Here is a 15,229-nt window from a genome sequence, read left to right on the forward strand (position 1 = left end):
CAGCACGCCTCCTGCCTCACCCCATCCACACCTCTGCCTATGCTGGTCCTCCTTTCCGCCCGCCCCCCTCTCCTCCTCCCGCACCTACCTAGACCCTCCCAGGCCCCCCGGGACTGTGAACCCCAGGAGGCCGAGTGAGAGAACCTCTAGGGCCCCCTCGCTCAGGGCCTGGCGCACAGTAGGCCCACAAAGGAAAGAAGTCATCCCTGAAGGAGCCAGCAAATGCTAACCTACGGCTTTGGCAGAACATTCTCGAGGTTACCAGAGGCCCGCCCCCTGCCCCATCGCAGGGACCCCCATGGCTGGTGAATCTGCACCTTCATGGTCATGGGAGGGGCCCCGGGGTGAACTGTGGCCCAAGGCCACGGTCCACGGCTGACTCACCGTGTTTTATGATGGCTGCGTGAGTGCAGGAAAGGAGGGGGTGCCCACCCCCAGGCGGGGGAGGGAGGAGGCCCAGCCCAGGGCTCAGACTTGCCCTGTGGCCCCAAGGGCACTCCAGACAGGAGGGAGGGAGGGAGGGGGCCGTGCAGCGAGCACCAGCCAGGGAGTCAGAGAGGCGGAATTCCAGCCCCGGCTCTGCCCAGCTGCTACGGGGCCCTCGACCAGACGCCTCCCCACAGCGGGCCTCGGGTTCCTCAGCTGCACACACACTCCTAAGACGGGGGACAATTTCCTGTCCCATCAGTGGCTCTTCAAGAGGACGTATGAAAAAGACTCACCTGACGGGAAATAACCATCAACAGTGCGGCAGCAGGTCCCAGCTATGGGGCAGTCACCTCACCGGGCACGGTGCCAACGCCAAACGCTTTCTCAGCATCATCTCGTTTCAGCTCCGTCCTCCCCCCATCACCAAGCAGGGTGGTGGGAAACCCAGCCGATGCAGAGGAGTCTGGACCCCAGACTCAGACCTTGGGAGAGGCGCTTAATGGCTCGGAGCCTCAGTTTCCCCATCTGTAGAATGGGGATAACCCTGCAGCTCACAGCATCAGTGTTATGGTTACTGGGAGGCCCATTTTGCAGAGGAGGAGGGAGAGGCCGGGGTGGAACTCACGGCTCACAGCCTCTGCTAAGTGGTGCAGGGTGGCCGGACCTAATATCGCCCTCTCAGCCCCGGGCTCAGGGCATCTCGTTCCTCGTGCAGCTAATGCCCCGAGCTCTGCAGGCCCACGGGGAGAAAGGAGCTGGAGGGGCTGGGGACAGGTGGAGAGCCCCATCCCACAGCAGAAAGGGCCCAGGTCCAAGGCTGGAGGTGGCAAGGCCTGATTTCCATTCCAGCCCCACCACTCATGAACTGTGTGGCCTCGAGCAGGCGGCTTCACCTCTCTGAGCCTCAGTTTCCTCCTGGGCAAAATGGGATTCGTACTCCCTAACACGGGGGCGGAGTGGGGACTGACAAGGCCTGAGACACAGCCTCAAAACACAGAGACGAACCTGCACCGACACTGGAAGCCAGCAGCACGAAGGCCTGAGTCAGAATGGCGACGGGAGGAACAGCAGACGTGTGTCTGTGGCCCCCAGACACCTCCCGGAGGACAACGTGCAGGGCTGACCAACTGCCAACAGGAGGGGCGGCCGGCAGGGGCCAGGGCTCAGGACCCCATCCCCACCTGGAGGGTCACCCTGGCTCAGTCAGGCCCTCTCTCTGGGCCTCAGTTTCTCCATCTATACTAGGTGAGGGAAAAAGGAGCGGAGAGGAAGGGGGAGAGAGGTGGGGGAGGATGAGGAAGGAAGGAAGTCGGGGAGAAGGGAGGAGAAGCCAGGCGGGAGAGAAGGAGAAACGCTCTGGAGGCCACAGAGACCCACCCTCATCACACAGAAGGACAAGCCGAGCTTCGTGAGGTCCACCCAGCCACCTGACCAAGGTCGCACTGCGGCCGAGCTGGAACCAGAACCCACTTCTTTCACCTAAGAGCCCAGGGTTAGGTCCCCCGAGTCAGGCTTCTAGAAAAGAAGAGAGCTGAACCCCACCACCACCCGCCATCCCCACCCCGGGGCGGCCGCTCCCCAGAACCAGAGGCGTGCGTCCTGAAAGCAGAGATGGGGTCTGACGCCCCCAGCCCTGTCCGGTTCAGACTAAGCACCCCCCACCATCCGCCTCCGGAGGAGAGGACATCAAGCACCCAGCAATGGGGCAGGGGCCTTGGGGACCAGAAGGAGGGGGCCACGGGGAGCTGCGCGAGCACGCCAGGCACAGAGGCTCCTCAGTGACGGCGGGTGGAAGAGGAGGAGTGGCCGGCCAGGGAGGATGCGCCAAGCCGACTAGAAAAAGACGGGTCTTCAATGCCTTCTCCCCATAACCTTTGTCTTCTCGCACACACACAGAAGTTCAAGTACAATCAGATAAGCTGAGTCGGTGCCACCCGAGAGGGAATGGAGACAAGGGCAAGAAAGAAATCCTTGGACAGGAACGGTTAACAAAAAACGAGGCAGGTCTCGAATGTGTGCAAGTCTGTGGCTGAGCTCTGAGCGCTCGGGGAGGCTCCCTGGGCTGCTGGGCAGACGCCTGCCGGGGTCTGAGTCCCTTCTCTGTGGTTGCCCCCAGCCCTACAATTTCTACTCTGCTGTCGCCACTCTCCCACCAGGTACCAGCACAAATCCTGCCAGGGGCGTCTTCTTCGTTTGTTTTACAGAAGAAGATACCGAGGTTCAGGGAGTGAATTTTCTTGCTCGTGGCCATCAAGCTAGAGGGACGGACCTAGGATCTCAGTGCAGAATCCTGTGTCCCCAAGACGTGAGATGAAGCACCAAGGTCCCTGAAATGCACGGGGCTGTGCGATCACAGAGGAACTTATGAACAGAACCAGTGTCACCTCGTTAAAGACACACCTACCTCAGATGCCCCGACGTGGAGCCTGGAGCCCTGAAGGGACTTCATCAGCAAGTGCAGAACTCAGCAGATCTCCAAGGATCACGGACTCAAGTTCAAAAAAGAAATTCCCAAAAAAAAAAAAAAAATCGGAAGTGGCGCAGTCCTGGAACCCACCTGGGGACACTGAGGGTCCGGGGGAGGTGGTTTCCCCGAGGGGCTGTGCCTCACTCACCCACCTCCTCCCACAAGAGAGGAAACAGGCTGAGAGGAAGTGCTGGTCCCAAGGAGTCACAACTATGTGACAGCCAAATGGAGACGCGGAAACAAGGATGATAATAAGAATGGTGATGATGGCGCTTATTAAGGAGTTTGCTGTGGACCCGGGACCAGGCCAAGCACTTCCTGCATCATCTCATCCGGGCCCCACATCGGCCCTGAGAAGTAGATACTGTCATTATCCCCATTTACAGACGAGGAAACTGAGGCCAGACGCCTGAGCGCACGCAGAGCTGGGATTTGAACCAGGCCATCCGGCCCCTTCCAGCTGAACAGTGCCCGCCCTCCTGGGGTCCCCACAACTCTCGGTCACTGTCCAAACCACTATGTGCTGGGCCCTACGCATGATCTCACTCCATCCTCCCAAGGGCGCGAAGGAAAGAGGAGTCCTGATCCCGCTTTCCAGGTGAAGAGACTTGAGTGCAGAGAAACCAAGTAAATGGCTCAAGGAGGCTGAGAGGAGGCGGTAGTGGGATTCGAACCCAGGACTTCCAGACCCTGGGACACGTGCTCTTCGCTGCTCGGTGTCGGGCAGCTGGGGTCCGGGAACCCGAGAGGAGGCAAGGCTCCCCGGCAGAGCCACCAAACGCCCTCCACGTCCCGAACCACCACACAGCCAGGCAGACAGCGCCCGGTTCCAGACAGGCGCCTGCCCATCCTCGGCCCTCCGGCCCCTGGGCCAGCCGCCCTCTCAGCTCGGCCGCATTCCCAAGGCTGCCCGACGACCAGCACGGCCTGCGAGTTCCACTCCGGCCGCGCATCACTCACCATGAAGGGCCCGCTCTTCTTGTCCTTGCAGAAGCTGTGGCTTCTCTGGGGGCCCGAGGCCGCAGGGGACACCGGCTGCAGAGCCCGCTCATTGTCCTGCAGGGCCTCCTCCCTTCCCTGGTCCCGTGGCGGCACCTGAGGCACAGAACCCAAGAAAAGGGGGTGACTGGGGCCTCCCCATTTACAGGAAGAAGATATGGCACTGAGAGAGTCCACTCTGTAACAACAAGGACAAAGAAGAAGATGAAAGGGCCGGAACCTCCCCCTGCACACAGCGGTCCACCCCAGCGATGAGAGGTAATTTATAGGATCAGGACCGAGTTCAGCCCAGCCTCGGCCACTTAAATAACTGTGTGACCTCAGATGAGTGCCTTGACCTCTCTGAGCCTTGGCCATGTGGGAAAAGACCCATAATAACAGTACTCAGGTTCTGGGTTCATGGGAGAACCAAATGAGGACCAGCCCATGGAAAGTGTGTGACACGGTGCTGCCAGCAGGGGGCAGACGTGCACGGGTCCTGAGGGCCTGGCTTGCTCCCCTGGTCCCTCCCCCGCGCCGTGCCTGACATGTGGGGAGCCCTCTGTAAGTCTCCCAGCCTCATTACCGCCACTCGAGGCTCTTGGTGGCTTCATTTCAGAGATCTCTCCATGCATCCCAATACACGTGCATGGATATGTAGGGAAATACATATATTCCCATATAGGGAAACGGTACGTGAATAGAAGGGAACCAGAGATGCTGGTCTGAACCTCATCGTTTTTTCCCACTCAGTTATACACAGGGGATGCAGTCGCAGGCCGGTAAATACAGGACTCCAGAATGTGGACTTTACACGCCTCACACTCTCCCCACACAGACAAGGAAATGAAGACCCAGAGAGGGGAGGCATCTGCTTAAGAACCACAGCATGAGCGACGAGCAGGGCTGGATTCCCGACCCTTTGCTCCACAGCCTCTTTTTTTGATGCCTCTGGTTCTCCTGCAACCTCCCTGGCTGTTCCTTCTCAGCCTCCCCGCGTCTCAGAGGGATGGCTGAAGGCAGGTGCGCCCCGGGCCAGCCCAGAGCCTTCTCTTCTCCTGTGACATCACCTCCTGGGGGATCTCTCACGATGCCCCGTAGCTTTTAATGAATCCCACGTGTGCACAGACGACTCCCGAATCTGTCTGTCCATGTCGGGGCTCCGGCCTTGTGGATCCCACACCACTCCCACTCAGCATCTCTCTGCACAGCTCAGGCTCATCTCAGACTTCAAATGCCCACAGCAGGCCTCTCGATTACTCCCCCGCAAAAGACTGCCCCTGCCCCTTGCCCACTGCCCAGCTGGGCAACCGGCACCTTCAGGGGGCTCTTCATCCTCCTCCTCCTCTCCATCCTACCAGCAAGGCGGAGGCTCGGCCTTTGAAACATGCTGCGAACCTCACATCACAGACCAAAATCAACTCAAAATAGATCAGAGACCTAAAGGTCAGAGCTAAAGCTGGAAAACTCTTAGAAGAAAATACAGGCGGAAATCTTCATGACCGTGGATGAGGCAAGGGTTTCTTAGATGAGGCATTAAAAGCACAAGCAACAAAAGAAAACCGAATTGGACTTGATCAAAATGAAAAGCTTTCATGCCTCAAAGGGAACCATTAAGAAAGGGAAAAGACAGCCCACCGAATGGGAGGAAATTTCTGCAAATTTTATGTCTGATATGGGACTTGTAACGGGAACATATAAAGAATGATTACAGCTCAATAATAAAAACACGAATAACCCAATGAAAAAACGGACAAAGGATCTGCATAGACGTTACTCCAAAGAAGGTATGCAAATGGCCAATAAGTACCTGAAAAGATGTTCAACAGGAAATGCAAATCAGAACCACAAGGAGGCACCATTTCACACCCACAGGATGGCTGCCATCAGAAAGACAGATGGTGACCACGGCCAGGACGTAGGGGAACAGAAGGCTTAACACCACCGGTGGGAATGGAAAAGGGTGCTGTCACTTCGGAAAACAGTCTGGCAGTTCCTAAAGGTGAAAGCTAGACTTCCCGTCTGCGCCAGCACTGCCACGCCTAGGCGTCCCCACAGAGGGATGAAAACATACGACCACACAAAAACTGGTCCATGAATGTAATTCTGACACACGTGACAACACGGGTGAACCTTGAAAACATGCTAAGTTAAAGAAGGCAGTCATGGGGCCGGCCCGGTGGTGCAGCAGTTAAGTTCACACGGTCCGCTTTGGCGGCCCGGAGTTCACCGGTTTGGATCCCAGGTGCGGACATGGCACCGCTTGTCAAGCCATGCTGTGGTAAGCGTCCCACATATAAAGTAGAGGAAGATGGGCATGGATATTAGCTCAGGGCCAGTCTTCCTCAGCAAAAAAGAGGAGGATTGGTGGCAGATGTTAGGTCAGGGCTAATCTTCCTCAAAAAAAAAAAGAAAACAGTGACAAAGGACCACGTGTTGTGATTCCACTGATATGAAATGTCCAGAATAGGCAAATCCAGAGACAGAAAGCAGATTAGCGGTTGCACAGGATGGGAGAGTACTGGGGAAATGGAGAGTGAGTGCTCCACGGGCGCAGGGTTTTCTGGGGCGTGATAAAGTTATTCTGAAATCGAGTGTGATGACAGCTGCACAACTCTGTGAATACACTAAAAGCCATCGAATAGTACACTTTCAATGGGTCAACTGTATGGGACATGAATTCTATCTCAATAAAGCTGTTACCAAAAAAAAAAAAATGCTATGAACCCCCCCATGCTCACCAGCCCAGTGTAAGCCCTGTCGCCTCTTGTCTGAGGACCATGGCCGGCCCGTCGCTGGCCTCCGTCCTCCACCATCCCCCGCTCAGAGCAGCCGGGGTCTCCCTAGCACTCAGGGTGAGGCAGCCGTGCCCAGAAGCCTTCGCTGGCCCCCTTATGTTCCGGGCCCTGCCCACCTCTCCATCGCAGCTGCGGCCAGCGCCCCCTGCGCCCACTGGGGTCCCTCTAGCCTCCACAGGACCAGCTCCTCCCAGCCTGGGGCATCTTCCCTTTCTGCTCCTGTGTCCTCCCCACAGATGTGGGCCTGGCTGGGTCCCTCCATCACTCAGATGGCAACATTCAGGCCCTTCCCATAAGACCCCCCCCCCACCCGCTTCGAGTAACCTCCGTCACACTCTTGGTTTTCTGTCTCTCCAGGACTCGCCAATCTCTAAATGATCCCACTCACTCACATGAGGTCTCTCTGCCTCCAGATTGGTGCTGTCCTCTAGAACGTTCTGTGATGATGGAGATGCTCTCCATCTGGGCTGTCCAATACAGTCGCCACGGCCACCTGTGGTTCTTGAGCACCTGAATGTGGCCAGTGCTCCTGAGGGCGGGAATATCTAATCTTGTTTAATTTTAACTAATGCAAATTTTAAAAAACCACACTCGGCTAGTGACTGTCGTATTGATCTGCACGGCCTGATAAGTGGGCTGGGCCCTCCCAGCAGCCCCGCTGCCTAGAACAGGGCCCGGACGGGGTTAGTCCATTTATCAGTGTAGTCAATGAATGGACGGATGAAGGTCAACCCCCAAGGGCATCTGATTTCCTCAAACCTCCTTCGCACCAGGCCCCAGACCAGGGGCTTGACCATCTGTTATTTCATGATAAATCTCCAATAAGTCTGTGAAGCACGCAGGATTCCCATTTCACAGATGAGGAAACTGAGGCTCAGAGAGGTCTGGCAAGGTGTCCAGAGTCACACAGCTAGTAAGTCACAAAGCTAGGGCCTGATCCCAGGTCTGCCCAGTTTGCAGTCCAGGGCAGTTTCCTGGGAGAAATCAGATCTTGAAAGTACAGAGGGTCCATCTTCCTGATAAAGAACTCTGAGAACTCAACACGAAAAGGGCCGACCTTCCAAAAAAGAGCCGGCGGCACATAAGCGAGCGGTTCCGGGAAGGAAATACAAATGGCCTCACGCACGGGGCAAGGCGAGGGGCACTGACCAGGGGCCAGGCCCAGAAGTCCAACAACACACCTAGCTGGCAAGGCCGATGGGGAACGGGCCGCCGCCCTTGCAGGTGAGGATGCAAACAGGTACAGCCCCGCTGCAGGGCCCTGTGACGCAATCCTGCAGAATTACAACCACCTTCGGCCCGTAGGCAACTGCTTTTCGGGACCCACGGATGCACCTGCGCATGCGCAGAATGACAACTAAGTGGTTTGTAAATACCGAAGGATCGGAAATACCATTCATCCCTACTGTTAAAAGGAAGGAAGATGCTCTCTGGGGCTGAATCCACTATAAGGAAACAAGGCACGTGGCAGATCTGTGGGTTCGGCAGAGACTCTCAACCCGAGAATCCCCAGGGGAGCTTTTAAAGCTAACGAGGCAGACCCCACCCCGAGATTCCAACCTAACTGCCCGGGGTGAGGCCCCCGCATTGCCATCCTTTAGGGTTCCCTGCGTTACTCCGCCAGCAACCAAAGTTTCAACCACTCGTACAGAACGCGCTCTTTTATGGAAAGAGGAGGCAAAAACAAGACTATGTATTCACATTTGCTTGTATTTTCAGAAAGAAACTCTAAAAGGATTCGGACAAAAAAGAGTATAAGTGATTCCTGAGCGGGGAGGATGGTGAGGCTGGCAAACGAGAGGGGTAGGGGAGGTTTTATTCCAAACTTTATGTATTTTTGGAGCCTCGTAAAAATATTCTTTCTTTTGAAACAAAAATAAATAATTGGATTAAATGAAGTACAAGGATTGGGCGTGGGACAAAGTTTCGATGAATGTTAAGTGAAAAAGAAAGAGAAAGCAAGAGATGGGGAGAGAAACAGAGAGAGAGAGGGGAGGGAGGGAGGGGTCGCTTTAACTACAATCACAGCCACGCGGGGTCCACGCGCAGAAGTGGCTGTGAATCAGGGAGTCCTCACCCAAAGGAGCGAAGACGTCCATCGAGATGCTCCCTGAGTCCTGTTTCTAACACAAAAACCCAAACCAACGCAAACATCCATCAGTGCAAGTCTGGGCAAGAGTTTGACTCAGTGATACCATAAAATACTTTGTAGCCATTAAAAATACTAAGGTGATCATGTATGCACCTATACTGTTAAGTAAAAAGAAGGCAAGCTGTGGGGCTGGCCCCGTGGCATAGTGGTTAAGTTTGGTGTGCTCCGCTTCAGTGGTCTGGGTTTGCGGGTTCAGTTCCCGGGCACGGACCTACACCACTCGTTCGTAGCCATGCTGTGGCAGCATCCCACATTACAAAATAGAGGAAGACTGGCACAGATGTTAGCTCAGGGACAATCTTCCTCAGCGCAAAAAAAAAAAAAAAGCAAGTTGTAAGATTTTCTGTAAAATGTTGTTATGTTTCCATAAAATGGTATGTGTTACCTATATCTGTATCTGGACTAGCGTTTTTTGGCCTTGGAACTATGTCCCTTTGGGGCAGGATGATTCTGTGCACGGGGGATGCTGAGCAGCATCCCTGACTTCTACCCACTAGACGCCAGGAGCAAACTCTTCTCCAACTGTGACAGCAAAAAAATGGCTCAAACTTTCCCAAAGGTGCCCTGGGGCAAGACTGCCCACGGCTGAGAACCACTAATGGGCCTTGAGGGGTGTGCCCCAGTTTGTGCCCCGGACTCATCACTCATCATCTGGGGGAGATTTTCTTTCTCAACCACGTTTCTATACTATTTTAAATTTTACACAAGCCCTCACTACTTTTGTAATCAGGAAAATAGAACAATTAGAAATAAATATATACATGACCAATAAGCAACTCTGCCGTGCAGGAGAGCTCCAAGGACATCAGCAACAGTGGCTGCAACTGGGGAACTTTTAAAGTACCCATTATACGCTCTTGGAAGGCGTGAATTTACAACAACCAACTTTTTGGACTTTGTGCTGCTTTTATGTATTTATTTTCAAGACCAAGAAGCAAAGATCTTTGGGCAGGTGAGGGGGAAAACAAGGGGCTGCCCCACGGCCTCCCAAGTCCTTGGCGAGAAAACGGATCCCCTGACAATGAGCACTCCTGGGGCCTGTGCCCCAGGCGGGCGTCCAAGGCTGGGCTGGGGGCCCTCCCCACGCCCCACTCTCCCGCTGCTTGCGGGCCCCGGAGCGAGGTGCTGGCAGACAGACCGAGTGTCACATTTCCGCGGCCTCTGCCCCTCTCCCCCATTCCCACAATAACGGCCGGGCATCTGCAGAGCCCGCGGGCAGCCTGCGCTCGCCACCACCCCCGGTGCCCGGCCCCCACGGGGCGCTGCGTCTCCATCAGCCCAGTAACTGTGCTTCCAGGCAGGAATCCTCGTTCATGCCAGGGAGAAACTGAGGCTCAGAGAAACTGAGGCACACAGCTGGTAAGGGCGGAGCAGAGATTCGAACGTGGCAGCTCGGGATCCTGGGTTCCCTGAGAAGTCGTGGGTTCAAAGCCCGACCCCACCACCCACCACCGTAACCCCGGACAAACCTTCATTCATGATCCCAACTGGTGTCATCCTGCTTAATTTCCACCGCGTCCCTTTCTAGGCTGGATGGGGCGGAGGCACTCAGTCAGTTTCCACACTGCCCCCCGAACACGCCCTTCCTTTCCCACCTCTGTGCATGCTGTGCCCTCCCCTCCTCTCCCCTCATCGGTCCGTCCAAATTCATATCCATCCTTCAAAGGTGGGCTCAGGCCAGCGCCTCCTCTAGGATGCCTTCCCAGGCCTCTTCTCCAGCCCCTCCCTCTGCACCATATCATTTCCTGGCCGTGCATCACTGTGTCCTATCTCGCCACAGAGATCAAATGCTCCCCGGGGTGGGCTCCATGCCTCAGATTTCTTCCCCACCTTCATGGTTCCTCAGCGGCCACCAAGTGGCCCGCTTGAAAGCTTGGGTATCAGGCCAGACCTGAGTGCAAACACTAGCTTGGCCACTTGGTGCTGTGTGACCTGGGATAAGTTACTTAACCTCTCTGAGCCTCCATTTTTTCCATCCGTTTACGAGATGATTGTACCCACAGCAGACGTTGTGGGCGCCCTGCCCGACGCTCAGGGAGTGCCAATGGCAACAGCGTCCTGCTGTGTGAGGACTTCTCTGTCCCCCACTGAGCGTGGCACCAGCCAGGTTAGAGAAGTCTAAATGTTAATGGCCCCAGATACAGCCGCAGGCAAGGACAGAAGGAAACTGGAAGACAAATACTCCGGGTTCCTTGGCCCTTGGACAGGACAACTCAGAGAGGATCTAGGCTGCTTCCCAGAGGTCTCCAGGGAGAACGCGCCTCCGGGGCACTTTGTCACCTCCCCACCCCCTACCAGTTCTTCCAGAGATCACCTCCTAAAACGACTCCCCACAGGGGAGGTCTGCTTCTGTGGAAACCCAAACCCTGACCATCCCTCTTCTGCGGGGTTGTCATGAGGCTCATAGAAGATCACTCATTCATTCAGTCAACAAACATTCTGTGAAAGTTCCCAATATGTCAAGCGTGATGCTAGACACCAAGGACACAGTAATGAACTAGACATGACACGCTGGAATACAGCAGGCGCTCAATAATGTTCCCCATCACTGTCATCATTTCAAAGTGGTGGCCCACGGGCCTGCAGAGACCCAGACGACAAGTTCTGTTTGGACTACACAGCATTTTTTAAGACGTTTCCTCATTTCATAATGGGGGGAACACACATAAAAATCTGGATCTCCCAGATTCTCTTGATAAATCAGGTCTGCCATCTCAGGACCCCCAATCTCACTTGTCAAGAACCAGCCAGACCTGAGCAGCAGTTGCTCCCTTTCCATGAGGCACGAGCTCACCATTTGCCACAATCCCCACCACTCCCTAGGGTCTTGCCCCCAGCCTGACTCCACTCATTTCCATTCCGATAGGTTCTGAGTTTGAGACCCCCAGCTTACATGTCCAACCAACGTTTGACAAAACTGAAACGCCCTTCATACTCACCTTTTGACTGTCTCGAGTCCCCGACTCCCGCCGACGGGGCCCCACTTGAGTCTCCTTGGCCTCTGAACTCTCCTCCAGGAGGCTGGCCCTCCCTTTGGGCTGCTCCCACCTCCTCTCTCTGGCTTCCTGCATGATGGACAGGCCCTCCCGGACTCTGACAGGGGGGCCCTTCTCCGAACAGACCCTCTTGACGTCCGGTGGTAACCTTCCACAGTCTGGGGGGTGGTCACCCCACTGGGCAACACTGCCCTCCTCTCCCCTCCCGATGGCTTTCCTCGGGGTCTCTTTCTTCTGGTCGGCGGGGAATGATCTGGGCGACACGGTGGCGCCACTGCCCGGCTCCTCCCAGGCCGCGGGCTTTGCCTCGGCCGGGAAATTCTGACCCTTCGCCCCGTGAGACTTATTTGCAAAAGCCTTTTTTTCATCCTCAGCGATTCCTGAGACTCTCTTCCTGGGACCCCCTGGGCCAGAAGAGGCTCCTGGAGATTTTTCAGAAGGAGCTGACTGCGGCAGAGCCCAGAGAGGGGGGCTGAATTTGGGGTTCGTGGCTGGCCCTGGGGTCTCTGCCGGCTGCTCGCCAGAGCCAGGAGCGGAAATGTGGTTTGTTTCGGCAGAACCAGCGTGTTTGCGGAGACCCTCGGCTCTGGGCCCCTCCCTCAGGCTCCATCTTCTCGGGTCCCCCACGCCTTGCTGGCCCGGCCTCTCCAGAGACGAGCTGCTGGACGGACCCTCCAGGGACCCCTGAGCCCCCGGCTTCTTGTACTCCGCCATCAGGGCGTCAATGTCGAGAACGCTTGACCTGTAGCCGTCTTTGATTTTACCTGGAAACGTCTCGCTGATCACCTCGGTCTTCCTTCTGACCAGGAGGTCGCCGGCCTTCGGACGACTTTTGAAAGCGGGGGTCGTTTTGGGAGCAATACTGGTGGACGTCTCGTTCTCGTTGTCCTTCCAGTCGTTCTGAACACCAGTGCCATTTTCTGGTCCCCGATAAATCCGTAAAGCATCAGCACCGATGATCCTTTCACTAGAAGAATCCAGAATCCTGTCCCCAAGAGACGACGGATGGTCTGTTGGCTTCAGGGTTTTTGAAAAGCCCGCGTTGTCACGCTCTCTGCCCTTACCCCAGTTTTTACCAGCGGCCGTCTCCAGTGGCTCTTCGTGGTCAAGAGAACCCAAAGTCAACGTTAAAGGGTGCGGTGATGGAGGCGGAGTTATTTTTCTAGAATGTTCCGTCAAGTATTCAGGCCCTGGCTTAACAACACTCTTTGCTTTTTGAGTATCAGGAATCTGATAGGTGACTGCAAAAAACGTGGCCTTGGGTTCCACCGGTGACCCCTGCTTCACGGCCAAGAGAGGCCGGTCCTGTGAAACGCCTGGGCCCCCCTCCCGGGACTCAGTCCTATTGTGGGAGAGCTGGGGTTTTCTTAAGGCACCAGCGGAGGGGCTCAAATAATCTGTGCGTCTCTGCTCCACCTTCTGAGAGTGTTCTGGGGCGAGGAAGCTGAATTCATCAAACTTCACGTCGGGGGGCAGAGTCCTCCGCCTCCACCGCTCGAATCTCTGGTCCGTGGCCCCCGCCTTCCGCATCCTGGCTTCGGGCTCTGGCGCCGGGGCCGCTGGCCTCGGTTCGCCCTCACTGGCAGCCACCACGGGGGGCCCTTTCTGGACATCTGGATGTGGCCGTACTCGGAAGTCAGAGGGCTCGTCCTTCACCCTGGAAGGAGCGTCCAGAGGCCATCCCCGGGGGGTACCCCTTTCTCCTGCTGCAATGCAACCTCCCGGCTTGTTTCCAGCTCCTTCGGGGCCCTGGTGCTGGGCCTCCCAGACGGCAGCCTGGACGGCCCTCCCAGAGGTGGCCTCGGGGCCACAGGGCCTGGCCGGGTACTGACTGGCGACCTCGGGGCTCACTTCTGAGCCTTTCTCTCCACTGACCACCACTGTGGCTTTATGCCAGTTCATGCTCAGCCCTCCTGTCCACTTGGGCGACAGGCAATTGCCCCCAAACGTGTCCTTTGGCTCCCGGAAGTCAGGCCTGGACCCACCAACCTCATGTGCCCCTCGAGCTTCCCAGATCAAACTGGCCCTGTGGACGGACCCCGCTTGCCCGTCCAGCCTGCACTCTGGGTCGGCGGGGGCCACCTCAGGGGACAGCTGCCTCCCCGTCAGCGAGAGCCGAGACCTGCCACTTCGGAGCGTCACGGCTTTTCCCTCGGGCGCCGTGGAGATGGCCTCACTGTGCGCACGTGCCCCCACTGTGTGCACAATGTCATACTTGGGCTCCACTCTCTGGGAGGCGGGCGGGTTTTCTGAGCGCCTCCGGAAGGGGATCTCATAGCGGTTTTCACCCAAAGGGTATTTTTCCGGGAGCACCGTGTGACACGATTTAGGCTCCCCATTGGAGAGGGCGGTCTGTCCCAGCTTCTCCATGTCGGGACTGTCAAACCGCCTGGAGTTATCCTTCTTGAGGTTTGTCTTTTCAGGCGGGTCTGTCCCCAGCCACGAGCCTCTCTCAGGCCTGGGTCTGAGCCCCGAGCCGCGGGCATCGGGCACGTCACCAAAGGGCGTGGCCACGGGACAGCGTCCTGACTGGTCGGCCACCGTGTGCCTCTCCACGTGATGCTCAAACACGGTGGCCCACACCGTCTGGAAGCTTCCATCGTCCTCCGGAGTGCTGTCAGAGGAGCTCCGGCGCCCTACCGAGCGTCCCCCTCGACAGTCGTCGGGCACGTGGTTGGAGCTGTCTTTCTGCTCCGTCTGCCTGGACCCCTCCCGTGGCGTCCTGGGCTTCCGGGGGCTTTTCAGGACCAAGGGTCTGTCCAAACCAGGCCCTTCCTTGTGCTGAAAAAAAGAAGAAATAATCCCACTTTAGTTAAAGGACTCAAAAGGGAAAGGAAGAGTTGAGTGACTGAAATGGCTGCTTTGAAAACCACAAGAGTGAGATACCAGAGAAATGTAAAGACTGAACACACCCGGCGTGGGTGAGGATGGGGGCAATGAACACCCTAGGAGACTGCGGGAGGGAACAGAAATGCTATGACTTCTGGCGATTCAGTATACCTGTCAAGATTGTAAAATACTCATTTCTGGGCCTGGCCCGGGGGCACAGTGGTTAAGTTCATATGCTCCGCTTTGGCGGCCTGGGGTTTGCAGGTTCGGATCCCAGGCATGGACCTAGCGCTGCTCATCAAGCCATGCTGTGGCAGCATCCCACGTACAAAATGGAGGAAGACCGGCACAGCTGTTAGCTCAGCAACAATTTCCTCAAGCAAAAAGAGGAGGATTGGCAACAGATGGTAGCTCAGGGCCAGTCTTCCTCAGCAAAAAATAAATAAAATACTCATTTCCTTCCATCTGGCCCATTTCCTCCCAGGACTCTCTCTTTGCCCACGTGCACAAGTCAACGTGAACAAGAACGTTCAGACAGCACTGCCTGTGAAAGCACACAGCCACAGAAACACCCTGCGTG

General features: G+C 56.2%; 1 protein-coding gene across 6 annotated transcripts in view; it reads right to left on the reverse strand.

The window, feature by feature from the left end:
• KIAA1671 overlaps window positions 1–15,229 on the reverse strand; it is a 187,537-nt gene that overhangs the window by 103,288 nt on the left and 69,020 nt on the right. For 3 of the 6 annotated variants that reach the window (XM_070219858.1, XM_070219857.1, XM_001496100.6), the window contains exons 4-5: window positions 11,764–14,601; window positions 3,857–3,991 (exon numbers count right to left, since the gene is read on the reverse strand). In XM_070219858.1, coding sequence (XP_070075959.1) covers window positions 3,857–3,991; window positions 11,764–14,601 — 2,973 coding nt within the window. The remainder of the gene's footprint in view (window positions 1–3,856; window positions 3,992–11,763; window positions 14,602–15,229) is intronic. The other 3 variants (XM_070219860.1, XM_070219859.1, XM_014742032.3) reach the window with 1 other exon arrangement.

Source organism: Equus caballus, chromosome 8 (assembly GCF_041296265.1).
Source record: "Equus caballus isolate H_3958 breed thoroughbred chromosome 8, TB-T2T, whole genome shotgun sequence".
Classification (NCBI taxonomy): domain Eukaryota; kingdom Metazoa; phylum Chordata; class Mammalia; order Perissodactyla; family Equidae; genus Equus; species Equus caballus.